At 50.8% G+C, this 26,801-nt stretch overlaps 1 protein-coding gene across 2 annotated transcripts in view; it reads left to right on the top strand.

The window, feature by feature from the left end:
• SYT6 (synaptotagmin 6) overlaps positions 1-26,388 on the top strand; it is a 31,725-nt gene extending 5,337 nt beyond the window's left edge. Inside the window, exons 2-7 of one of the 2 annotated variants that reach the window (XM_061454916.1) lie at positions 12,193-12,529; positions 14,684-15,242; positions 19,342-19,462; positions 20,921-21,092; positions 21,451-21,601; positions 26,304-26,388. In XM_061454916.1, coding sequence (XP_061310900.1) covers positions 12,193-12,529; positions 14,684-15,242; positions 19,342-19,462; positions 20,921-21,092; positions 21,451-21,601; positions 26,304-26,375 — 1,412 coding nt within the window. In that variant the 3' untranslated portion in view covers positions 26,376-26,388. The remainder of the gene's footprint in view (positions 1-12,192; positions 12,530-14,683; positions 15,243-19,341; positions 19,463-20,920; positions 21,093-21,450; positions 21,602-26,303) is intronic. The other variant, XM_061454915.1, reaches the window with a different exon arrangement.
• The last annotated feature ends 413 nt before the right edge of the window (positions 26,389-26,801 follow it).

Raw genomic sequence — 26,801 nt, 5'->3', positions numbered from 1 at the left:
AAAACTCTATTAAAATAAGGTTAATAGCAGCAATGTAAATGTAGGGAAAATGGATTTTATAGGCTGCCTGTGAACATGTGTCTCTGCTTATGTATTGTGTGCGGATCTGTGACTCTACAGCTACCTCTGGCTATGCACTGTGATGGTCCTGGTAAATGAAACACACCTCTGGAGCTGTGTGTGTTTAGGAGCGATGTAGGGAGCTCTCTGCATAGGTTCGGGTTTGCATCTGCCTCATTGCTGTTGGTTGATTCATTCCTGAAGTAGTACAGGGAGGCTGATGATGTTTGGAGGGGTTTTTGCGGACCTCAAAGCCTGTTCCATTGCAGCTGCAGTAGCCTCATGCATAGTCAGGGATCAGCATCTACAACTCCATAGAAACAGGCAGCCAGATTGCTGCTGGTGTTAATTGAGGATGTGAGCAGGCTGAGGACAGTGACCAGGGACGGAGCTGCGGAGCAGACACCTCGGGGTAAGTGCACATTTCTGGAGTTACTTTGTTCATTTTTTTGCCTTTTTTCCTCATTTGGAGCCTCTTTTCCTTCACAAACATTTGGCTTCAGCAGTTTCAGGCTTTGCCGGTGAAACGTTTCCTTCTGCTTTTAGTATTCTCCCTGTGTTTCACTGAAAGGCAACATGTGCTTGGAGCTGGTTCAAACCAGGGCATAGCCTGGCTCTGATCTCCCCCCTTGTTTTGTGGCATGACTCGAAGGAGCTGGTATTTTGTGTTTGCAGGTGTTTGTTGATTGACATCTTTGCTTGCTGAAGTGCGAGCAGCGCAATGTGCACAGCCTGCTGCACGTACCAGGCATTCACTGACAGGCGCACAGCCCCACATGTGTGCAGTCATTGCTCAGAGGGGAAAGCAGAACTAGAACTGAGTCTCATGTCTGATACATGCATTCATTTAACTGAAGTTTTAGCTATCCTCATTTATCTTCCCTGTTCTTCTGCTCACTGTTCTCATTTCTAGGTACAATCGCATATTCATGCTTTAGGACCCCAGGTTTCCATGTCTCGTGGGTTAGGCAGCTTTTTCTAGCTTTAATGTTTGCCATTTCTGTGTCGAATGTGATAATATATCTTTTTCCTTCCTCTCTGTGTATCGTGAAATCAGGAAGCTTGTCTGCAACAGCCCTTATTGTTTCAACCCAATGGACTCACTAACACAACAGACATGCTGGCAGTTGTTTGTGAGAGATGTGATTTGTCCCTCTGCCATGCATTGGCTTTAATTATACTTATACACTGCAAAATGGCATCCTGGAGGGACAGAGAAGGGATCTTTGGAGTCATTGTACATTAACTGTGCGTTTTCCATGTCAGTGGGAAAACAAGAAAGTTATCCTGCAGGTGAATCAGTGCACAGGGAACCTGCAGATGCTGATCAAGGCCACCTTTATGTTTAGTTGAGTTTGTTATGCTGTAGCAGCTTAGTGTTTGACAACATCACAGCAAACTGCAGCAAAGGCTAAAGGCAGGATGCCAGAAGCTCAGTTCATGCAAGCCCTTTCAGAACCATCATTAAGCCATACAGTCCTACACTATTTGGTTCCATGGAATGGTAATTCTAACACAGCACTGTCTTTGCTAATGCAAGTATTACTCCGATTTTCTATGCATGTTTGTAACTGCTGTGAAGAAATGCATGTGCCCATGTAAGAACACAGTGTTAGGTGAGCACAGCCAGCACCTCCTTGAATACCTTCTTCCCGGATGCAGTGCTTCATCCCTTGGACATCTGTGAGCATTCGCTCTGAGTTATTTGAGCTCAGTTCTGAATCTGGTTCATGCTACAAGGATGCTGCGCTGCATGGTGCAGAGTGAAAGGAGTCATTGGGAAAGGGAGACAGGATCTCGGAATCTACTGAATCGCTCTGTAGGATCAGGCACTCGGGCTGCTGCGTGGTACATTTCAGGGGTTAAAGATCTCTCTTTGTTACAGGCTAATGGAAGCAGCAGCAGGAGCTAATGACAGGAGCAGAGCCGTTCAGGGAGGAAGTTCCCTGATCATTCAGCAGGGCTTGAACAAAGAAATGCTCTTTCCATAACAACTGCAGCACTTCAGTGCCGGGTCTCCGTACCAAGCAGCCGGTCCCAGGCAGGTTGGTGGCTGAGGATCCCTCTCGGCTGCTCTGTATCCTGCTTCAAACGAGCCGGTGCTGCTTTGCCCTGCAGAGCAGACGGTCTTTTGTGTGCCAGGTATTCTCAGCATGGCAAGTGAGGGAGAGGAAGAGGGCATGACATGGGCTTGCGTGGTCATACCGGGTCTAGATGGCTTTAATTTCCAGCCTGTGCTCCCGAGGACAGGGATCTGTGCATCACCCAGTCCTTGCAGCATCTGGAGCTGAGGGAGTTCTGGCTGAATTTTGTCTGTTTTGGATCTCCTGCAGGGCAGTAGGGCTCCTCCAGCACGGTTTGCTATAGCTGAGGAGCCGCCTTGCACTGGAGAGGCTCCGTGTCCCTGGGGGGTCACTCAGCCAAAGGAAACCCTCTGGGAAGCCTCCCGGGCCACCTTGTCCATGCCCGGGGCCTTCTGCCCTCCCCAGGCTGAGCTGCTCCGGGCTCACAGGGCTGGAGGCTGCCCAGTGCCTGCGTGGGGATGAGGTCAGCGGCTGCGGCAGGGTCACCCTCCAGGGCTGCAGGCAGGGACGGGCAGAGCCCCTCGCCCTGCTCCCAGCCAGGCTTTATTTATCCTGAGATCTCGCCAGGGAACCTTCTCTGAGGGGTTCTGGCACCACAGCGGAGTCAAGGAGGGAGGAGCAGTGAAGCTTTCCCCACATCTGAACCTCACTGTGGGAGGTGAAGGGCAGAGCGTGGCCGTGCTGGTGCAGCCATCACTGAAGTGCTGCTGCCCCGGGCCCTGGGACCCCGCAGCAGTCACAGCTTTGGCCGGAGTTTTGAAGGGAAACGTTAAGGTCCAGCCTCTGTGATCATTTAATGGAAGCAGAGTCACAGCTGAAAGCTTTGGCTCGTTTTGTTTGCATCGCATCGTGAGCCACCGCTGTATTCCTGCTTCCCAGATGTGTCCTGGTGCTTCGCTCTCTGTCCAGCTCTGCTCAGCGTCAGCAGGTCTGGATAGAGACTTTCCCCCATCAGGATTCCATGGTGCATCCTCAATGCTTGGCTCAGCTCCTGTGTGTTCATGGTCACATCATGGCAGGAAGATGATGCTCAGCTCAGCCTCAGCCCAGGGATCAGGGGTGCTGCTTGTGTTCAATGCTGCCGAGTCGTTTACAGATGTTGCTCCAGCATATGTGCTAAACTGTCGTGGGATTAGCCCACAGCTATGTACTGTAATTGTATGCAGCGGGGCTTGTAATAGTTCATTAGATTGCCATCAGTTAGGCACAAAGCAATGACAACTCTTACTGTCTCATTTATAACACTCTAGAGAGCAGCCAATTAAGACACAAAGCACCCCAAGTCCCTGGGGAATATTTCCTTTGGTTTGGAACATTGTCTTTTTCTTTGTTTTTTTTTGTCACTTTTGATAACAGAGATGCTGCATTGCTGACAGCTCCGAGTTCCCATCTGCTTGCAAGAGTTTGGGTAACAAAATGTGTTTTTGATGCAGCCTGGACGGTCGATAACCACTGAATACCAACACGTTTGGTCTTCAGAAGCCCTCGATCAGACTCTCCCGTTGCAGCTCTTCTGCTGGGGCATGGCCAGTCTAAGGTGTGTTATTTTCTGGGGATATTGGTAAGGGTCTCCCAGTGTTGTGTACAAAGCCCACAGCCACTCATAGGCAAGACGATGGTAGAAGAAGGGAATTTACACCCCAAATCCCAGGCTGAGCCAGGCCTGCCAGGGCACTGCCAGCTGTGCAAGAGAGCTCTTCCAGATGTTACAGTGACTTGCTCTGCACAGCGAGTGTGACCGGAGCCTGGTGTTATCCTAACAGCCCCCAGCCATGGCAGTAGGTGACATGTTAAACCTGTCTCCAGCACTGACCTTCGTGGTTTAATATCTTTTGTCTGGATCTTCCCACCCAGATTTGAGATTTCTTTTCTGATTCTAATCCTTGTCAGCCATGATTTGATCTGGGCTTTAAAGACATTTGGCTTATGTGAGCATTCACTGAGCCACCCATCACCTTCAGTCTGGAGGAAGGTGATGAGGAAAGGAACAGGCAGTCTTTTTAAGCTTGAAAGTCTGCTTTTCTTTCCTCTGTACAAGATGGCTTTAAATCCATAAAGTCCTGTGGCTGGACAGAACTCGTTTGTCTGTCTCTAAATACACAGATGAGGAAGAGGATGTCAGCACAGGGGTGTCTGACTCTCACTCCTATTTGCTATTACTGCTTAGCAGAGATTTTGCTGAGGTCTCATGTATTGTTTTGGCTGTTCAGAACCTGATGTGGTAGAGACTTCTCCTCCATGTAGCAGGTACACAGATGTCTTTTGCTTGTCAGCTCTTCATGATCCTTTGATTTTGGAGTTTGTTTTGTTTTGTTTTTTTTTTTTTGCAATTAACTCTTTCTCCATTCTGTTTCAGTGAGCAAAGCACAAGCAGTTCAGCCTCCCGAGGTCTCCTCTTCCATTGCATTCTTTTGTTTGGTGTATTGTGCATTTCCATACGTATTTATTTAGTTTTTCTTTTTCAGTGATATATAAGTACCTGTGTGTCAAGTACGTCACTGCTGGCTCTGCACTTGAAAATCATCTCCAGTGTTTCCCTCTGAATTACTCTGTTCAGCTTTTCTTCTGCTTTTCTAACCTCAGCGGAACTGGAGCATCTCCCTCTGTGCATCCGAGGGCATTTGCCGTCTGTTCCCTGGGTGATGGAAGCACCAAACTGAAGCCGCCAGGCAGCAAAGGAGATGACAGCCTCGATTTCCCCCCCTTGTCCCTGTTTAATGCATTGTCTCATCAGCTCTCTCAGCCCATTGGGTGGGAGGGTCCCTACCGAGGGGCTGGGGGGCAGCAAGGACGGTGCCCTCCCCTCGGGAGCGAGCAGCTCGCAGCCCTGCCGCCTGCTCCTGCTTCCTCCGAGCCAAGGCACAGCAGGAGCTTCAGCTGCAGCCTGGCTCTGTGAGCAGGACTAAAACCCGCTCTCTGCTCTCCCTGCAGGCAGGGCACGGTGCAGGGCCCGGCCCCACAGCCCTGTCCTCTCGCAGGGGTGAGCTGCCACAGTCTCCATCACACCATGGGGAAACGGAGGTTTCCCACTGCACGCACACCCAGGCTGCTCCCTGTGGCTCTGGATGGAGCTGCTGCAGTAGTTACCTTATTCCATGTGCAAATTTATTGTTTCGCTGTTTTCTCCTCATTTATAATTTGAACTGGAGATTCATAACTTTGTATGGGGATTCCAGGACAGCAACTGGCAAACTGTTGAAGGAACCAAACTTCTCATGAAGTTTTCCATGTCTTTTGTTCTATTTATTCTTCCAGGCGTAAGAATTGCATTCCCTAAAGAATTACAGTGAATAGTGAAGAAAGCCCTGTCATTGCTTATGCAGGAAGTTTTGTCTGGATGGAAGTTGTGAGGCTGCTGCTTGCGCTTGGTCCATAGCTCATAGTTGCTTGAGACACAGGAGGATCCCTGTAAGGTGTCCTCATGAAGCAGGTTGTCTTCATCCTTAACGTGCAATAATGAGATGGTTTGAATTTTATCATCTTATATAATTACTCTCAAAATAGCTTCTGATTCATCCTTTCCTTTGAAGCTTATAGTTTGCATTCCAATGAGCTCCTGCATGGCAGGAACCCCGTGCTAGCAGCAAATTAATGTTTAAGAAGTTTTATTCTCCCTGAAACTTTGGCAAATGCCAGTCTGAGCATCCCTGTCTCCCTGTGCCTATCACCCATCGCAGAGCTGGCTGTGCACATGAGATGAGGAGGCTCTGTCTGGGTTCCTGCAGAGCCCACGCTGGCAGGAGGAAGCTGGTGGGAGCTGATAGTACAAGACTCAGTGTCCAAGGATGGCGGAAGCGTGGGAATGGGATAAATCCCCTTTCAGCTTTGTGCAAGGGGAAGGCTGAGCTTGCAGAGATTCCAAGGGGATGTTTCAGAGGCCCTGAACGCCTCCTCTCGGGACATCTGCAGCGTTCATCTCATGAGGATTCCCACCCCTCTGCTGGTGTGAGAGGGGGTTTGCCATTGAGCTGCATATGATAAAGCGAGCGTGCAAGTGTAAAGCAACCTGTGCAAACTCTTCCTGCTTTCGCACTGTTTTCCATTCACCATCATTGTCCTGGCTTCTCTGGGATTACTGAAAGAGCAACAAAACAAGATCTGGGCATGCCTCACAGAAAAAAGCAGCTGGAAACACTGCTTGCCTCCACCTGGAGATACTGTGAAGTACTGTCCCAGGGTTGTGTGAGGGTTCACACAGTGCAGGGGCCTCTCAGGTCTCTATTTCACACCATTGTCCTGCACTGGGCAGTGGAGAGGAGCAGTCAGTGGGGTTTCACTAACAGTACAGGAGATAAACCGGCCCTGATTTGTTTCTGGGGCTACCAAGTATTTCTGTGACTACATTTTCCTCTCCCACGTACCCTGAGGATGCGGCACCATCCTTGGCACCCTGAGGATGCAGCACCGTCCTTGGCCAGGCGATGGTCCCTGTGCCCCTGACAAACAGCCCAGGGTCCTGTTGGCCAGAGCAGGGTGTCAGTGGGTGCATCAGCGGCTGTAGTCACAGGACAAGGGGTGATGGGTTCAAACTGGAACAGGGGAAGTTCAGGTTGGAGATAGGGAAGAAGCTCTTCCCTGTGAGGGTGCTGAGGCCTGGCACAGGGTGCCCAGAGAAGTGGTGAATGCTCCATCCCTGGCAGTGTTCAAGGCCAGGCTGGACAGAGCCCCGGGTGCCATAGTCTGGCGTGAGGCATCTTTGCCCATGGCAAGGGTTGGAACTGGATGATCTTTAGGTCCTTTGAACCCAAACCATTCTATGAGTCTATTCTATGTTTTGCTCTGTCACCATTCCCATGGCTGTGGCATGCTTGGGAGAGAAGGAGGTGGCTGAGCGTTGCTTGCTGCTGCGCTGCAGCTCACCTCTCATCCAGCGCAGCCCTTCATGATGGACCAGCAGCAGATTTCCTGCTCAGGATTGCTGTGTTTGCTGCTGCTCCATGGTGCCTTGCAGGGCTCGTTCCAAGCTGTGCTCCCAAAGGGGTAGTTCCCTTGCTTTGCTGTGGTTCGTGTTTTAGTGCTGCTGCATTGGTTTAACATTTGGTTTCTGCTCTGTCTGGTCCCTGCTTCTTGCTCTGGAAAGCTTCAGCGCTGAATGATGCTGCTAAATACACATGTCTATGCCAGGGTTTAATGGAAACCTCTGCTTTTCCCCTGGGGTTGTTCTGTGTTCGCCTCTGCCCCCGCCTCAGGCATCCAAGATCCACCACAGTTTCTCATGGCCAATTTGCAGCCGTCAGCTCATCAGACTTACACTGCTGATGCTCCTCAGCTGGGAGCAAATTAGATCAGAGTTAGTGGGTGTCTCACGTGGTCTTCTGTAGCCCCAGAGCTGCCCGTCTTGTCCTCCAGCAATGACTCTTACAGTAATCCATCATTTGAACGCATGATCCCTCCAAAGCCCTACAGAAATAGAACAACATTCTCCCCAGAGCGCAGCAGTGGGGCAGGATCTCCCCCGAGCTGCTGCTCAGCTCTAGGGGTGCAGCCCAGCACATGGGGGGTCAGATCAAGTCCTGGTGTCTGCTGCAGCTGAGCTCCTCCTGCACGAGCCTCCGCTCATAGCATCCAATCTCTTCAGCCCCTGGAACGTGCACTCATGGCATTCAAACTTTGTTTAAATCCAACAGGTCGCTGCAATGACTAATAGGTGTTGGAGCACTGCGGGAGCCATCCAGCATGTTTTGTTTTCTCTATAGGGAGTGGGTGGAAAGAAAGCTAAATTACCTCTTCAGGATATTAAATATAACTGTTCGCATTAAACTCTGAGTTACACATGAATCTCTTCAATGGGAGCTCAAGCTACTTCACAGTAATAAAAGTCAGTGTTGTCATAATTAGGCCAGAATTGTCTTGCAGCTAATAGACTGCTGTAATCATGGCTTTGTCATGTTAGTAATCATTTTCTGTTTGCCCTTTGCTAATTATCCCCTTTGGTATCTCACTTTGGGTATGAGGAAGTCAGCAGGGACATAAAGCTGAACGGTATTTCCACCATATTCTCTTAATTAGCTCCCATCCAAGATGAAACAGGGGATGGCTGCACTGCGGAGCTGCTCTCTGAGTGCATGGGGAGGTGAACTAGCCAAGAAATGATCCCCCTTGCCTATATTTCTTTAAGCTTTACAGTTTTCAATTGCTCCACTGCCCCTTTGTCCTGCCCTGTTCCATCTCATCTCTTATCTGAAAGGCAGTAGGAAGTAGTGGCCTTCTCAGGAGTTTTATAGCTTTGAGCCATCCTGTGGGGGGTTTTTGGTAAGATTCAATAACCAGCTTTTGAGATGTTACAAACACAGTGAAAACACACAAGAAGTCAGAAGAGAAAGAAGATTGTTTGCTGGTCAAGTTGAGAGCTAACAGACCTTCTCCTTTGTGCTCTTGGCATCCCCATTGCTTGCTGTTGGCTTCGGGTCTTTTCTGCAGTGAGATTCTTCCATCAAAGAGCATCTCACTGCTGGAGTCCTCTGTCAAATACCCACAGTCGTGACACTTGTTTGTATTTAAATGCCTGAATATGGTCCAGTCTCAGCTTGTGTCCCTTGCACTGACCCAGAGTGTCCCTGAATGTCCCTGTCCTCGTGCTGGTCTCACCACTGCTCCTCATGGCTCTGGCAGCAGGGTGCTGCCCTGAGATCAGGTCTCTGCCAGAGAAGGACAGTCCTGGGCCAAGCATCTCCTGAGCATCACCTGGGCAGCTTCCCACTGCCCTCATCCCTGCTCCCTTCTGTGTAACTGTTCTACGCAAACAGAGCTGCTCCTGCTACAAGAAACCCGAAGGGCACTGTTGTTTCTGTAACAAGTCAAAGCTGTTTATGCTGTCTCTGGGGACGTTGATTCATTATTTTGTCTTATGCCAGGCTGCAGGGGTGGGAGCTCAGCATCTCCATTGACTCAATTTTGGTGTTGAACTCCTACTGCGTAAGCGGTGATAAATTATCATTTCCCATTAGCCTCTCAGGAATGGCTTTCTCCTGCTCTCTAACAGAAAGCAGAGCAGAGACCGTGATCCATGGCCCTTGCTGCGGATGTGCTCACGTCTGTCCTGGGGGAAAGTGGTAGAAAGCTCCATTTGTTTCTCTCTCCATCAGTTGCTCTGGTGGGGAACCTGTGGCACAACTCATCAAAAGCTCATTCCTGGCTGAGAGGAGCCTTGCCCTGCTTCTCCTGGTGTGGAAATGCTTTCGGTGAAGGTCTCTGCTTTGCAGTGAAGGACAAGGACTGCTGGTGGTGACTGTGGATGGCCACTTCTGGGGCACTGCTGTGGGATGTAGGGGCAGTGTCTCTGTTCTCTGAGGGGTTTGGGTGCACACAGAGATGTAGGGGGTCACAAATTCACTATTGCGCTTTTGCTTTACATACCATGCTAAGCCTCTGCCTCAAAAAGCCCTTAAGTGAGCCAGATCATCCCTGAGGGCGCTGTCTCTGCTTCATTGGATAAATAACAGCTTGGTGACTTATCCTAAATATATCAGCTCATGCAGGTAAATGTTCACATCCGCACCCTTGTCTTTTCTGTTGCTTGTTCTTCCCTCCCTTCTTGTTAGCCATGCGAGAGCTTCATCATTGCTGCTCTTGAGCTAAACGCACTTTTCAGCTGAGGGTTCCTCTGGGAAGCAGCTCTTGGTCCCAGGGGGGAGCAGGGCTGGAAAATAACCATGTTAATTTGTATTTGCCGCCTCCTTCTTTAAGCTTTATCTTTTCAGTTACAAGTTGTAACAAAATCTATTTTCCAACATGGCAATTTCTTTCAAGGGAGCTGGGCTTGGATGAGGCTCCAGCAGCAAGTGAGATAACGCAAGGGTGAGGAATGGCTGAAGCTTCTCTGTACTTCAGTGGCCCACTTACCTGATAACAAAGTGACAAATAATTCGGGTATTATTTTAAAGGAGAGCAGAACAGAAATGTACTTCCTACATTTTTCCTCAGACAGGACTTCCTCAGGACGATAACAGTGGTGATGCTCTGGGAAAAAGCAGAGGCTGAACTGTTCCTGTGCCGTTCTGTGTTAGACGAAGCCCTTCTTACTGCTGGATGCAGACACAGGACCATAGAACCACAGAATGGTTCATCCCTCACTCCTCTTTAACCTCTGCTCAGGAAGCCTTGGCCCCAAATGCTGCACAGGGTGGGATAACAGCAATAGAGGAGCTAATCTTTCCCTGGCTGAGGTTCCCTTTTAGTCTGTTCTGTCTTTGGAGAACAAGCCTTATGTCCATCCATGCCAGAAATAGCCAAGCAACCTCTGGCCCTGGGGCATTGTCTGTTAGGTGAGGAATTAGCTTGGGTTTCCAGTGTCTTGTAAGTGAAAGGACATTTAAAACATAACGTTTTGAATATAAGCATTTTCATAGCAGTAACTTCATACCAGAGAGCTCATTACATCAATTCAGGTCAACTCTGTCCAAATCGTGTTTCAGTTTAATAAGCCACGAAAAGGTCTTGGCAAATTCCATGTCATCTGCAGACAAACCAAGGCTCTTCCCAGGCAGATGCTTAAAAAAAGCCTGTAAAATCCTGATCCCTTGGACGTGTGCTTCATGTGAGCTGTCAGAGGCAGGAGGAGGAGGTCATGCAGGAAAGGAGCTGTGAATCCTGTCAAATCCATTACGAATGCCAGCTCAGCAAGAAGTGGCATGGATGTAGAAGGCTCTCGACCTGGCAACAGGTTTTCAGGGGTGCTAACGGAGTGGTTCTGATGTTTCCCGTTAATGAGCCTGGGGCGGCAGCAGAGCTGCTGGGGATGGGCAGAGGTGTCTTAACAGGAACTTTCCAGTCACGGAGCAGCTCCCAGCAGTGATGGATTCCACACTGCAATGATTCTCTTTGTGATAACAGACGTGTCTGCACCGAGTCCTTCAGTTTTCTGATGAACCCGTTTGACACTGACTATCCTGGGCACAGTTCCAAGGCCTAAAAGGATAGGAAAATGGTACCTTTGCCCTCTCTGCTTTGGTGGGAACATATTTAGCCAAATCTCAAAGGAAGCTCAGCCCCTGACCTGTACAATCCTATCTATTATTGAGTAAGATGGGACCTCTTTATTCATCACAGGAGTGATCCATGCTCCCACTTTGGAGCTACAGCAGCAAATGCATATTGCAGTGTGACCTGTACAGGAGGCTGGTGAGGGAGAGGGAAAGCTGCAGGGACTTCTGGCTGGCTCTTGGTTTGGGTGGCAATCTGGGAATTAATATCCTGTAAGAAAGGAACTAAAAATAGCCACTATTTTCTCTTTTTGAAGCGCTGTGAGTCATTTCACTGCCTGGATCATGTGTATATATCTGTATCTATATACACAATATAGCTGCATCTTTTCCTGATGCTCATAGCTGTGGAAGCTCTTGCCTCTCCAGAAAAAGACTGAAACACTGAAATGCAGAGTGTGAGGTAAAAGTGACTCAGAGCAGCAGAGAACAGACGCAGCTCCTATGCTCTTTGGAATAAGGAAGACTGTGTAGTACTTTCTGTACAGCCTCCTTCCATGTTTGCTTGCACTGCATCAGCAGCTTGTGATTTGTTTCTTCTTTATTGGTATTTACTTTTTATTCCCCATGGGCACATCTGGACAAGATGTGAGCACTGACAGCGTAACAGCAATCTGCTTCCAGGATCATGGCAGAGAGATGCTTTAATACAGTGTCTCAACACCTGTGCTATGAAGCAAAGAGGCAGTTTCTGCTTGTTTCCATCACCCAGTTCTGCAGTTCCTCTTGATTTCAGGCTCAGCAGTTTGCCAGTGGCAGAAAGCAAACCAAGAATGATGTTTTATGGCTGGTGTAAGCATCATGGTGTAAAACTTCTGCCATCTGGAACACGTGTTTCTTCCAGGTTGTGTCTGGGGCAGGACATGGTCCTGATCTGCAGGGGATGCTCACTTGGGTTTGACTCCTGATGCAGAACCTGCTAAGAACCCCCTGTTAGTCATGACTTAAGTCAGTTTGGAACATTTCTTCCTTTACTTATGGCTCTCTCACCATCTTTCTTTTCTTTTCTCTCCTCCTTCCCTCTTCCTCCCCTCTCCCTGCCGCTGTTGCCTTCTCTCCCCCCACAGAGCTTTCTGTCAGCCTCCTTGCTGTGATAGTGATCGTGTGCGGACTGGCCCTGGTGGCAGCTTTCCTGTTTCTCTTTTGGAAGCTGTGCTGGGTTCCCTGGAGGAACAAGGCCGTATCCTCTAACCTGGCCGTCCTGCAGAGCGAGGCAGGCTGCCATAAGGAGAGCATGGCAGACAAGCTCAAGGACACGGGCGCCATCAGTTTCCTGGAGGCAGCGGTGAAGATCAGCCACACATCGCCAGACATCCCCGCAGAGGTGCAGATGTCCATGAAGGACCACATCATGCGGCGCACGCGGATCCAGCGGCAAACAACAGAGCCTGCGTCTTCCACCAGGTGAGCGGGATCACTGAGTCTGGTTTGGGTTGGAAGGGACCTTAAAGCTCCTCCAGCTCCAACCCCTGCCATGGGCACGGATACCTTCCACTGGAGCAGCTTGCTCCAAGCCCCTGTGTCCAGCCTGCCCTTGAACACTGCCAGGGATGGGGCAGCCACAGCTTCTCTGGGCACCCTGTGCCAGCGCCTCAGCACCCTCACAGGGAAGAGCTTCTGCCTAAGAGCTCATCTCAGTCTCCCCTCTGGCAGGTTAAAGCCATTCCCCTTGCCCTGTCCCTACAGGTCCTTGTCCAGAGCCCCTCTCCAGGTTTCTTGTAGCCCCTTTAGGCACTGGAGCTGCTCTAAGGTCTTCCTGGAGCCTTCTCAGGGCTGAATGCCAGGGATGCAATGCTCTGCAGGGATGCTGCGCCTCACGGTGGCTGTTTAACGGAGCCTGAGGTTCAGATACCTTCAGGGTGGCTAAAGAAAACACTCCCACCTACATGCCGGATTACTTGGTGTCATTAACCAATTAATGTGCTAAGACTGGCTTACTGCGGGCCCTTTGAAAAAAAACAGGATTCAATCCCTATTACTGTGACCTGACCTCATTGTGTCAAGCTGTCAGAACGCTTTGGCTATTGTAATTTGCTGGAAGATGAGAGGCAGGCTGAAGCCTTGCTGATGGGATGCTGTCAGGCACAGTCAGACCTCTCTGCTCTCCCTCATTGCTGTGGCTCCCAGCAGACACAATTAGATAAGCAGAGCTGACGCATCGCTCGGTGCACAAGCTTAGAACCAGCTGCGCCCCATGTGGGTCTGTCTCAGCTGGGGACAGAGATGTCAGCATCACCCTGGGGGGAGCCAGGGTAAGGCTGCACAGACCCCGGGACACTTCCTTGGCAAGAGCACTGAGAAATACGGTGCCTTCTCCTTGACATCAGGCTGAGAAAGTGGGACAGGAAAGGGTGATCGCAGGCTCCTGGCTGCCCCCAGCACTTCTGCTTGCTCTGTTGGCTGTGCCCATGCTGTATGTGAGAGCGTGACTGGGCAAGCAGACACTGCTCAGATGGGCTGTGATGTTGCAGGATTGATAAGGCCTGGGTCACAGCCTTCTCTTGGAAGAAGCTGGAGTTAACGTCACCACGGTGCTGCCTGCAGTTGTGCCACACACTCTTATTTGGCTGCGCTGCTTTGTGGGCAGCCGACGGCCTCTGTCACGCACGAGCTCCTTCTGCTTTTATTGCAAGTTCCCAAGGGAAGAGAAGAAAGCTCAGCCTGGATGAATGAGCACAAGCAGAGCGGGACTTGGGCACATGTGGGAAGGTTTCAAACCCACTTTCTCAAGCGAAAGAGCCCAGCATGAACCGCAGGCAGGCAGCCAGACCCAGGGATGCGGTTTGGGATCTCTGACAGCCCAGCTTAGCCCAGGCCAAAACACCTTTGAGGAACCTGCCAAGGAGAAGTGAGGGCTCCAGCACCGTGGATCACCAGAAGCTACTGCTCTGGCTGTACCATTTATTAGCATGGTTAAATGGCTCCATAAAACTGCTCTTGTAAACACCAGATAATCTGAAGTAATGCCATGAGCCCACAGAAAGCTCTTATGCTTTGCTTAGATAAAGCTTTGGTACACATGGTTTCCCGTGTGCTGAAGGGGAGCTCAAGGCAAGAGACAGCTTTCGAATGAGGCTCTGCGTCCCTCCCCATCAAGAATTATCTATCGTTTCTGGTCAGAGTCTGGAAGCAGCAATACCCAGAATAAAACGTAACTTTCTGAGCTCGTTGTGGTTCTCTCACTTTAAAAGCTTTTTAGTGCTGGTATCTGTGATTCTATGCTTCCTGGAATTGTAAGGACTGAGTGTTCATAGTGGCTAGCCTGTGTCTTGGTGAAGGAGTTGTCGGGTCTCATATATTTAGCTGTTTGCAGTTTCTCCTGTAACAGGTGAAACGATGCACCTTGTCGCAGGCACACTCTGGAGTTAGGAGATGTGCTGGACTGGTTCCTGTGAGCACCGGCGGTGTTCCCTCCGGGTTCACTTCCATACCGTACATGGCTCCCACGTGGCAGTCAGCAGCGCTCCGCGCTCTCCCTGCTTTCTTAACAGTAGTAAGGGAGGCAAAGGAGAGAAATACCCTTGGAAAGCACAGAGCTGTTGTGTGCTCCTCCTGCAGGCACATCTCCTTCAAGAGGCACCTTCCTCGGCAGATGCACGTGTCCAGCATGGACTACGGCATGGACGTGCCGGCCGTGGCCGAGCAGCCGACCAGCATCGGGCGCATCAAACCCGAGCTCTACAAGCAAAAATCTGTTGACTCTGAGGACCCCAAGAAAGAGGCAGCAAAAACCTGTGGGAAAATCAACTTCACCCTCAAGTACGACTACGAGAGCGAGACGCTGAGCGTGCGCATCCTCAGGGCGTTCGACCTGCCAGCCAAAGACTTCTGTGGCAGCTCTGACCCCTACGTGAAGATCTACCTCCTGCCCGACAGAAAGCGCAAGTTCCAGACACGGGTGCACAGGAAGACCCTGAACCCCACCTTCGATGAGTCCTTCCACTTCCCCGTGCCCCACGAGGAGCTGGGGAGCAGGAAGCTCCACCTGAGCGTCTTTGACTTCGACAGGTTCTCCAGGCATGACATGATAGGAGAAGTCATCCTGGAGAACCTGTTCGAGGCCTCAGACCTTTCCCGGGAGACTTCCATCTGGCAGGACATCCAGTACGCCACAACGGTGAGTACCTGCTCCAGAGGATCAGCTCCCGGCTGCGCGGTGCTGTGGCAGGGTGCGGGCGCTCGTGGCTTCCAACCCACAAACAGCCGTGCCTGCCATCGTTAGTGAAGGGGAACGAAAGGGAACACAGCAGCCTCGGGTGCATCGTTCACCTGGCCAAGGGCTGCTGGGAGCAGAACAAGGGGCATCACACATGTGGGTGCCTTGTGGGGGCATCTGCCTGTTTGCATTTGCTCTGCCTGCAAGACGCAGCCCTGCCAGGTTGTGATGTGCCCTGGTGGGGAACCCCGGGGTTTCCCTTTCCTTGCTCTATGATCAGCACGCAAAGAGCATGGCAAAGCTTCAAGAGCTTGAAGGGGGAAAGACCTGGGAGCAGGAATGCAACTGGGACAAGAAAAGCACGTAAAGCACCCCACTGCAGCCAGGTGCGGGGTTCTTAGCCTGGGTGTGTTCTGTGTTTTGCTGGCATGGTTCTGTGGGGAATAGGGGAGGTTTCCCTACTGAAATGAATTAATTCAATGGGGAAAACCCCAACCAACCAAAACCAACCCAAAACCAGGGCGAGAGACACCAACAGGAGGCTTGGTGAGGAAAAAGCTTCCAAAGAAGGTGTGAGAGGAGCAGAGCCAACATCATGCCCAAGACGCATCGTGCAGCAACCCTGCAGGCCTCCCACAGGAATGGCAAGTGCCACATTTGGCTCCATCCCCTCATCCTTCCTGTGCCATTCTTTGGGAATGGGCCAATATTGGGACATCTCAGTCAGCTCTCACACACCCAAGGACATTTCTGTTTAATCACAAATGAGAAGGGTAAATACAGTTTTCATAATAGCCAAAGAAAGCCCTGGGTGACTAATAATACATTCCATCAACTGTGTGGGTTAGAAGATCGGGACACACTTAGGCAATGACAGAAGCTATTCAAATCGCTGGCACTCAGCTATTGGATTGATGAGTGTACAGCCTGTGAATCAGTGAAGCATTGTTGGTTTCAAATCTGCAGAGGTTATTGATTCACAGCTTCCATTATTCCCTAGGAAGTACTGATAGGAATGCTGGAAATGTCCCAGGGTCTATAATCTGCAAGAAAATCAGGTACCCACGGGATGTGATTTTCACCCTCCTGTGTTTATGGTTGCAAAGAAAAATCTCTTAACCTAATGCAAGGAGGCCAAGGACCGATTTATGTTCATTTTATACCCTGAACAGGTCCTCTCAGTGCAAGGAGAGGAATAGGAGCTGAGATGATGTTCAGGGAGTGCTCTCACAGTCCCATATGGGGCTGCTTTCTGCTGATGTCTGTGTCCAAGGTTTCCTGCCCTTGTCACTCCGAAACATGGACCAAGGAATGCACGGAAGAGCAGAGCCAGTGCGTTGTGTGGATACCAAGTGCTGCTGCACTGTGCTGCAAACACAGGGCTCAGTGCAGCCGGCACACAGTGAGCTTCAGGTGCTCATTTCTCTGAGAACAGAACAACCGTTTCTAACCATCATTTCAGAATACGCATTCTCAGCTCTTCTGCAGTGTCAGTGAGGTCTGTGGTGAGGAATGGCTCCAGTTTCTGACTGGAGCTGGGGATGCGAACACAGGGTGCCCAGAGAAGCTGTGGCTGCCCCATCCCTGGCAGTGTTCAAGGCCAGGTTGGACACAGGGGCTTGGAGCAAGCTGCTCTAGTGGAAGGTGTCCCTGCCTGTGGCAGGGGTTGGAGCTGGAGGAGCTTTAAGCTCCCTTCAACCCAAACCAGTCTGGGATCCTATGAAAAGGTGCAACCCCAGCCCTCAAGCTCAGTTCTGATGCAGCAGCAGTGTTCGCAGGTGCTCCTTGCAAAGCGCCTCCTCAGTGCAGTTATTTCTTCAGGCTCTGTGCAGTGTGAAGCAATTCATGCTAAAAGTGGAAGAATGCATCTGCAGGTAACGAGAAGTGCCGTGTTTGAAAAGTAAACTGCCCTCTCTAGTGCTATCTCTGCGGGCTCGTTTTCAGACACTGAATGAATGAGGCTCTGTGAGCTCTGTCCTCTGACATCGGCCACATTGGAGCCAGGCAGCAAGGAGCAGAGCTTGGGTCAGCTCTCGGGGCACAGTGACCCCAGTGGTAAAGCTGGTTTCATGGAGCTCAGCAGCCTCCGAGGCAGCAGCGTGATGCGGGGGCACCCGATGCAGCCAAGAGGCTGCAGCTGAAATGAAGCCGTGAATGAGAAGCTGCAGGGGCTCCAAAAGCAATTTCATGTGTGATGGAAACGATCCTGGCCCCTTCATAAGGCACCTTTAGTAATATTTTGTGAAGCAAGAAGTTCACTCCAGGAGGACACATCAAGAGGTACTAAAGGTATAGGGATCAGAACTCAGTAAATGCTTCCACGTCTTTCATTGGCAGCTACTGACGGCAAGGCTGGGACTCGAGCTCATTGTGTCGCCTTGGAAGGCAAGCTGTTTAGGATGCTGTGGGCTCATTAGAGAGAGGGATCAGAGGAGGAACTCCGAGTGGGTGAGATCATTAAGTTCCTATTTACCAGCAAACAGCACCTTCGGAGACAACGTTTATTTAGATACGAGTCGCGTCACACGTTGTTCTGGCCAGAAAACACCCTGCTGCCGTTGGGTCTTTAGTGTACTCGGTGCTTGAGAAGCTTCTTAATTCAGTTTTTAGTCAAGTGAAGCCCTGTCAAGAATCAAGACTTTTCTATGACGTTCATCAGTATTCTGCCCATGGAATAAATATCCCATCCTTGCCTTACTAGAGAAGGGAATAATTTGGCACGAATCTCAGCCATCAAGAGATCTATTCTCCTAACACTTAACAAAGCTTTAAGTGCATTTACTTGTCTTTCTAGTTCCATCACTCTACTACTAAGAGCTACAATTTCTTTTCAGCAGATCATTATGTGCCATTGAAATGAATCAAACACTCTCTTTCCAAAAATAGACGAGTTGTTTGCTCTACAGATGTGAGATCTGTATGTACAAATTAAGATAATTTCCTTTAATTCATTTTTTGGGGGGTGTTTGGGAATCTTTCTGCTGACTTCGCGTGTTCCTGCTTTCTAATTTAAATAGTATTTCTGGGTTGGGTTTTTGCTGTTTTCTTCTGAATTCCCATGAGCAAGGCAATGATGGAATGGGCTTTTAGGAGGTGTAGTAGATAAGGCTGCGTGTACAAGAGGTGCTAAGAGCGATGTATAATGTTGTTTTATGGGGCACTAAAAGAGCAAATTGCATTGGGCTCTGTAATGCAGAAAGCACCAAACATTCCTGAGTGCCACCTGCTGACAATTCCCTGCTCCCATACAAACACATCCATGCCTTCTCCTGCACTTTTTTGCTCTCTGAAGGCATCTCGCAGGGGTTGGTGGTCCAAGCTGGTCACAGTCTAAAAGCTCAATTGCCACTGAACAGGGTAATTCATTGTTCTTTGAAAGCTCTGATCCCCCGTCTGTAACGGGTTAGTGATCCATGCTCAGAAATCACTGTCAGTGCATCCTTCGCATTCCCTGGTGATGTGTTGGGCACCAACAAAGTCCATAACCCCCTATTACTGGAGTGTCCTAAAAGCCACTTGTTGCATTTGTTGCAGTGTACAGGGTCTCACCTTCCTGTGGTCTGTATTTGCATCCCGTTCCTCCACCTGAGGAAACAGATGGTAGCGTCACACACTTGGCACTGGAAGATCCATGCTGTCCATTCAAGCAAAACTTGAGGCTGATGTGATTTCCTGGTGGCCTTCATTTGGTGTTAGTTCTCACTTCACTCCTGTGTAAGCAACGGAGCAGAAAAAGAGAAGAGCATTAGCTGTGATGCTCCAATTGGAAGCACACACTTCACCGAGGCAATGGAAATGGTCCTTAGCTATGATTTGAAGCTGTAACATCTGGACACACATTTTTTTCTCCTGTTCCTATATTCCTTTTAGCCAGGTAATGTTGGGATACACTGGAAGCACCTCCCAGCAGTGAAGTGTCAAACACAGCAGAATGACAGCAGAGCAAAGCCTGCTGCAGTGTGAGTGCTGTGGGAGCCCTGCACAAAGCATTGCGTGGTGGGTGGAGGCAGTGAGCTGGTTCCTGCACGTTTCCAATGTCGTGTTCTCTGTTTTATTGAAGGAAAGCGTGGACCTGGGGGAGATCATGTTTTCCCTGTGCTATTTGCCAACTGCAGGTCGCCTCACCTTGACTGTCATAAAATGCAGGAATCTCAAGGCTATGGATATCACTGGCTACTCAGGTAGGTGCTCGATGGCTGAGAAGGACCCCATAGCATCCACACTTCCTCCTTCTCCCTCCAGGTAGCCTCAATGGATAGTGGGCATACATCTCTCTATGCCGAGGCTGTGTCACGGCACAAAAACCCAACAAAGCTTTGTCCATGGTTTAAGTATGAACAGAAGCTTAAAAGTAGAATTATCTTTAAATCCCACTCCCCAAGGCATGACTCCAGGGAAGGTGATTATACACACACAGCTTTCCCATCCCTGCTGAAGGGTTTGCAGTGTCAAAGCTCTGATCCATCCCTCGGGCTGAGCGCTTCAGCTCTGTTGCAGATACTGACCCTGGCAGTGCCATGTGAGTAGGGAATTCTCCATCAAATAACTCCTTTAGTTATTCAATCAATCATTTCACCCCAAGATTAGGAAAGGATCATGGATAAATCCCATGGGAATATTCCTTCTCCTGCACAGTGACCAGTACTCAAACGTTAGGATCAAAGTCACCTGAACACTGTCTGCACCCACAGTTCCAAAGGGACTTGCAACCGCAGCATGCACAAATCGTGGATTTCAACATAAAAAAGCAATTTCTTTCCCAGAGCTCACCATCACAGTGTTTGAATTTAATTGATGACTTGTACTAAAAGCACTAACAATATGGTAAGAGCCTCTTGCATTCAGTGTTTCTACACAGTTGGAGCTTGATCCCATCTGAAATGTCTGTGAGTTGAGACTTCAGATTGAGCCAGTTCAGTGTTTCTGCAAGAATACATTGCACGTTTAACTGTTACTTGAAAATGCATTGAAATGGCCTGAGCAGCCCTTACAGCAAACAGGAGCTATTTGTAACTTGAGGGCATTCTGCCATCATCAGCCAGTGGGAAGCAGAGCTGCTCTAATCCTTTTTCTTTCTCTGCTCTTTGACATTGGGATAATGGGCTTTAAAATTCCCTTACTCAACTCTGCTATACAGTGTTAGCAATTGGGTAGTTCTGGAAGGATCCCTGCAAAAGTTCAGATTGCCACAATGCTGCATTGTATTGTGCTCTTTTAGACAAGTTCTGATTTTGCTTAGAGGAAGCACTGGTTTGCTGTCTGTGGCCGTGCAATTAAAGCAAGCTCGAATGCTTGAGTGTGCATTGTCACCCAATGGATACTGGCTCTTGGTTTGAGAAGGGGCCTCCTTACGCTTGCAAACCCTTATCAAAACTTGATGGAAGTGGCTGATTCGGCCTCCCAGGCAGTCTTCATGGCTGGTTCTGCAGGGCCTGGACCTCCCAACATCACTCACACCAGTACAAGAGGTGGTGGATTCAGCTGGTACCCAGACATCCATATTCCTAAAAGTACATTTGAGGGTGCCTTTAGCTCATGGTGACATACAGTCACCCTTTGATAATGCTGTTTCTATGTGGTGATGGTAACAAAAGAAACCTCCATAAGCAGAAGGCCTTTTCCTACCTCTTCCTCCCCAGATCCATATGTCAAAGTGTCTTTGCTCTGTGACGGGCGAAGACTGAAAAAGAAGAAAACCACCATAAAGAAAAACACACTTAATCCCACTTACAATGAAGCAATAATCTTTGACATTCCCCCCGAGAACATGGATCAAGTCAGCCTGCTCATCTCTGTCATGGATTATGATCGGTAGGTGGGAGGCTGTGGAGGGCTGGAGGGGAAAATGTCCCATTGGATGCAGGTTTTCCTGTTCAGCAGCCATTTTCCATAGCATCAGGGCTGTGGTTGCATGGCTCTGTGCCATCACTTTGTCTCTAGTGATTTATTGTTAAAGTGTCATTGATATTTATGGTGATGGAGAATTACCTGCTAGAATAGTAACTGCTTAAAGCTGGTCCTTTGCTTTATGGCATTTTCTTGAGTGAGGACTGTGTTCCCCTTCACTATTTGCTTGTCCTGCAAATCATCACCACCCCACAGGGCCAGCAGCCTCAGCAGGCACAGGCGATCTGAGTGACACCGCTGCTGCTGTTCTCTTGCTCCTCAGAGTGGGTCACAACGAGATCATCGGGGTTTGCCGCGTGGGGGTCAATGCCGAGGGGCTGGGCAGAGACCACTGGAACGAGATGCTGGCGTACCCACGCAAGCCCATAGCGCACTGGCATCCGTTAGTGGAGGTGAAGAAGTCTTTCAAAGAGGTTTGTGGAGTTGTTCTTCCCTTTTAACGCGCGACCTGTGCAGGAGAAGCCGGGGAGCGGCTCCCGAGAGCTCCCTGGGGTTTCCTGACAAGAGCTGAGGGAATTTTCTCACCAGAAATGAACTCCAGGAAACGTTTCTGTCTGGTCTGGAAATAGCTCCTGGAGCGCGCAGCAGGGAGAGGGGCTGAGCTCACGGGTGCGCCTCTGCCTCTGCTGCCTTTTCCTTTCTCTTTCTTTGCTTTTTGTTTCTAAATCAGGGATTGGGAGCAGCAAGGGAGGGGAGCGCTGTTTGATTGCGCACCGATTGCCCCGAGGCATCGCCCAGTTCAACTTCCCATTTCCTCATCCTAAACGATTTTGCTGTTGACTCATCTCCAAGCCTTTGAGGGAGAATAAATAGAACAAATGGGATTGCTTTAAGCATCCCCAGAGAAAGAGATTCACTTGCTGCGGCCCCAGATTATAAACCAGGGCTGAAACGCGTGGGTACCATTCTGACCATCTCTAGCGTTTTTTTCCTCCTTGCTCTCCATTTTCTCACCCTCCCATAGAGCTCTTTGGGGCTTTGCCCGATTTAGGTCATAAATTCTGAAGGGGAGAGATGCGGAAATTGGCACAGGCGCCACTGACACTTCAGGTGTGAGAAGAAAGGCAGCATTTGTGGCCAAAGGCAATAAAACCTCTCGCTGCGTCTGGCCTGAGGAGACTTTTTCCCTCAGAGCCAGAGTACGAAACAAAAAGCGTCTTCCCCCCCCCCCCCCCCTTGATGCTGAGCTCCACTGGAAGGCAGGCTCCTGGCTCGGTTACCCTCCAGTCTGACTCAGCATGCACCAAACCCTCTGTATCTTTGAGACCGGCTCTTTCCTCTGGCAGGGACGCAGTCGGTGCAGTGGGTGCTGAGCAGCAGCACCAGGCTGTCACTGCCCTTTCCATGCTCGCACACCGGCATCCCACACGTGAGCCGGAGCTGTCTGCGCAGGCAGTGGGTGCCCGCACACCGCCACGGGAGCACAGGGATCCATCACCAGCGCAGGTCCGATCGTGTGCAGCACCCCACAGCACGGCCCTGGCCGCCCCAGGGCCGGGAGCTCCTCCTACTGCACGTGGGAGATGGAGAGAAAGATCCCTGAGAGGTTTCTGATGATCAATGAGAACCCCACATAACCGTTGTGCAGAATCCAGAGGAGCCTGGGAGCCATTGCACATGAGTCACCTGCTCAGGTGTGCTTTGAAAACCTCTGCTGAGCCCCCCAGACGCTGCAAGAACAACCTGAGTGAATCATGTTCCCCTCCCGTGCATAGGTCAGGAGCTCTGCTCAAAAGCAGAGGAACAAAGCTTCTGATCATCTCTTCTGGTATTCTGCCGTCAGCTGCTCCTCCGAGCCAGCCAGCAAATGCTCCCTTTAGTTGTTAGCACCGCTGTCTGCAAGTCCCTTAAAGAATAACAAAGCAACCAGACGGAACAGGACAAATTCATGGGAAATGGGATTTGTGGTTCTGAGCAATCGCATCATCATCCTCTGTGTGTGTGTGCATTCTAAAAGCAACTTGGGTTTTGTGTCCCATATCCTCAGGTCAGGGTCCCCACGCACAGAGAGGCTGGTGGTGGGATGCAGGGTCACACTCCATCAGTCCCGGCCCCCAGGCTGCCGGCTGCTCACTCCATCTGCACGTGGATGCCGATGCTGAGGGAGAAGCTCTGACCCTCCACCCCTTTCCCACCCTCATTTCTTCATGGAGGGAGCTCAGGCTGTGCTGGAATCCTGAGCAGTCGCCTTCATCTTCATCATCTTCATCATCAAAGGCATTTGCAGCCAGACAGCAGCAAATGGAGCGTTTGCTCTCTAGCTGATCCTCATGACTGTCTCTCTTTGCCAGAGCGATAGCTGATGGCCTCTGCTGTACATCAATGTCTTTCCTGATTGAGTGCTTGACCTTACACTAAAAGCAGAAAGGCTGCCATTGAATTGTCTTTCTGAGTGCATAAATTGAGGAGCGGGTGACTGGAGCTGTGAACCCTGAACGCAGAGCTGCTCAGTGCTGCTCCGTGTTGGATGCCCACACACTGGGTGAGGAAGGCATCCTGCCCTGCATAGGAAGGGACCTTAAAGCTCCTTCAGCGCCAACCCCTGCCACGGGCAGGGACCCCTTGCACTGGAGCAGCTTGCTCCAAGGCCCTGTGTCCAACCTGGCCTTGAGCACTGACAGCGATGGGGCAGCCCCAGTCCCAGGTTCTGGTGATGCTCTCAGGAATGGTCCCTCAGGGATGTGTTCCACCAGGAGCATGGCCTGGCCCCGGCCCTCAGCTCCCACCACAGCACTTTGGGATGGACGGACCCTGGTGCCCCTGGGGCTGTGCTTCCTGGGCCAAGCCTCCTCCTGTGCTGTGGGCTTGGCTCCTTAACATGAGACCCTGGGAGCACTGGGTCTGTTCCACAGCCGCAGCACCAACACATCCCAACCCCCTCATTCCTGGGTCGGCAGCACGATTCTAGCCCTTCCTCCATGAAGGAGTTGCCCTTTCCTCTCTTTCATCGCTGGAGCCTTCAGGGAAGCTTGCTCCTGTTACATTCCATTGTGTTTGGTTGCTCCATATTTATCAGCAGTGAGTAACCAAACATAATGAGGGTACTTCTGTAATGACCATCATCGTTAGAGACAGAACATGTGCAAATGAATCATTAATTACAGGCTTCTAAGCACTGTCCTCACACAGCCATTTGGAAGAGTTTGTGAGCAGAAGACCAGAATCCCTGATGCGTTTTTCAGTTATCCTCACAATAAACTCCTGTCCTCAGCACAAACCTGCTCCCATTCTTCAGCCCGGAGGTCCCACCGTGACCTCCCCAAGGTACTTCAATCATCCCACCCGTTGCCATTTCCTCTGCGCTTCCCAAAGCATCCATCAGGCAGGTTAAAAGCGATGGCTCTATAAAAAGCAATAGAAAATTACAGCACATCTTGAAGGGGACTTCTGAAAGTCGGAGATTTCTCTGTTCTCTCTAAAAGACGAACTCGGGTCTCAGAGAGCAGCAGCAGCGAGATGCAAAATGGGTCTTTCATGTTGCCAAGTGCCTCCGGTTCAGCACAGGGGCACTGAGCTCTTCAAAACCTCGCTGTAGATGAAACCCGCTGCTGAGGGCCAAGTCATGCCCCTAATGAAGAGCAACCGTTTATCTTTAAAGCCATGCAAATCCGGCCCCCTCCAGACTTTTGGGCATGTTTGACTTGCATTGAGCTGCTTGTGACTGTTCAATTGCACAGTGAATGGGTCACCTTTCCTGATGGAAAGAAGAGACCCCAGCCCCGGGCTGCTCAGGCACACAGGTTACTTGAACCTGCTCTTGGAAGAGTTTCCGTTACATCTTTGCACGATCAAACGCTGTAACCAGAGGCAGAACGAGGCAGAGAGGTGCCAAAAAAACCGTTTTCATGGTACTCTCTGCTTCTCTGCTGTTCTATTGGTAATTCTCAGTGGGAGATTTTCTCCCCATTATCAGTTCCTCAGGGCTTTTAGCAAATACGTTTGAGAGGAGACACAGAGAAGAAGCTGTTCTCCTACTTGAGGGCAGGTGCTGGGAAGAACAAGCTTCCCAGCTCCTCCAGTCCCAGTTCCTGCTCAGCCCCGATGAAATGCAGTGCGTGTGATGCAGATCTGCACCGTGAGCTGCTTTACACCCACTGCCTCTTAGGGGAAGGAAGCTGGCCCGGTTCTTGCCCCTATCTCTAGCCATCAAAATGCACATTTATGAAGTGGACGCTAAGAGTCAGGCTCTGCCAGCTGGCTCCAGAGGAACAGGACCGTGCTCCCTGTGCTGCATGGGCAGGCCCGACCCAGGGAGGGCCACTCTTACTGAATGACTTTTCAGCCACACAAGTGAAATCCGTACACGCCAGAGCATTGACATGAGCCAAAGGGTTTCTGCTCATGCAGGAGAGGAGGGAATTGATCCGTGGGGAGAAGGGAGCACTGGGAGCGCTGTGCCTCCTGTTGTCTCTGGGGGATGTCTGTCGTTGGTCGTTTGGATGCGATCAAACAGGATGGGGAGATGGGCAAGTGCTCAAAGGCTTGAAGAGCGATGGCTTTGAATGGTTCTAATAGCCCCCAGGGCTGATCACTGATAATGTATGATCCATAAGCGTGGTAAAAACCGTACTTGCTACATCCACTGACGTGGTTTTCACTTTGGGAAGTGTCCCTGGCCCTGTGGGCACTGAGGCTTCTGTGGAGGGAAATCACCGGCCAGGCTCTGTAAACCAGAAAGCACTGAGCCAGGGAGCAGCAGAAAGCTGACCCCAGAGCAAGCTTTGCCTCCCCAGCACACTGCTGCGTTTGCGCTGCCTCCTCTGCGAGCAGCCCTCCGCCTGCGCCTGGGTTTACAGAGCGATGCTCTCCATTGCTCACTGATTCCCCCTCGGCGGTTAAACGCAGGCGTTCAGTAAGTTGAAGGATGCCGTAGAGAGGAGACTGCAGCAGAGCAGACAGGGAGCGTGGGAAAGGGATGGGAAGCGTTTCAGATCACAGACTTGGGCTGGAGAGGGCCTTAAAGCACCCGGTTCCAACCCGCGCCGTGGGCAGGGGCGCCTCACCCCGCACCACGGTGCCCAGGGCCCTGCCCAGCCTGGCCCCGGGCCGTGCCAGGCACGGGGCACTCTCGGCTCCGGCTCGCTCAGACCCCGCTCCCTCTGTGTCTCCCCGCAGTGGCACGGCCGCGCCGCCAGCTTTGACAGCCAGGGCTCCTGCCCCTCCCCTAAGCCGCCCCCCACGCCCTGATCCGGAGCGGGACCGAACCGCGTCTCTCGTGCCCTTGGCCTGCGGCCTCAGCAACTTCTCGCTGAGGGGCAGCGGCAGCAGCGAGGCTTTGTCTGGTTGTTGTTGCGTAAGTAAAGGCAGAATCCTGTGTTGTGGCCAAACCCGTCCTTGTCTTAATGCGTCTCCAAGGTGATGTGTTTTCTGTGGCTTTCACTGTACGGATGCTTCCAGAGGAGGAAGGACTGAGACAAGAGCGCTGTAAAACGACGTGTAAAATAGCGACTGGTGTGCCTGGAGGCTGGAATGGTGCAAAGGTGCTCGGAGGGGGCCTGGGGAGGGGACGTCCCTGCTGCACTGTCAGTGCCTGCTGGGAAGAGCAGCAGTGAAAGACTCCTGTGGTCAGCCCAAACCCAGCCGCGTGCTCCCGGGCTCCCTGTTCCTACCGAG

The sequence above is a fragment of the Pezoporus flaviventris genome, unplaced genomic scaffold, assembly GCF_033815535.1.
Source record: "Pezoporus flaviventris isolate CSIRO_AGI_PZ_B2104156 unplaced genomic scaffold, CSIRO_AGI_Pfla_v1 ptg000017l, whole genome shotgun sequence".
NCBI classification, from domain to species: Eukaryota; Metazoa; Chordata; class Aves; order Psittaciformes; family Psittacidae; genus Pezoporus; species Pezoporus flaviventris.
The sequence above is the reverse complement of the archived record's forward strand: the minus strand, read 5'-3'. Positions and strand labels throughout refer to the sequence as shown.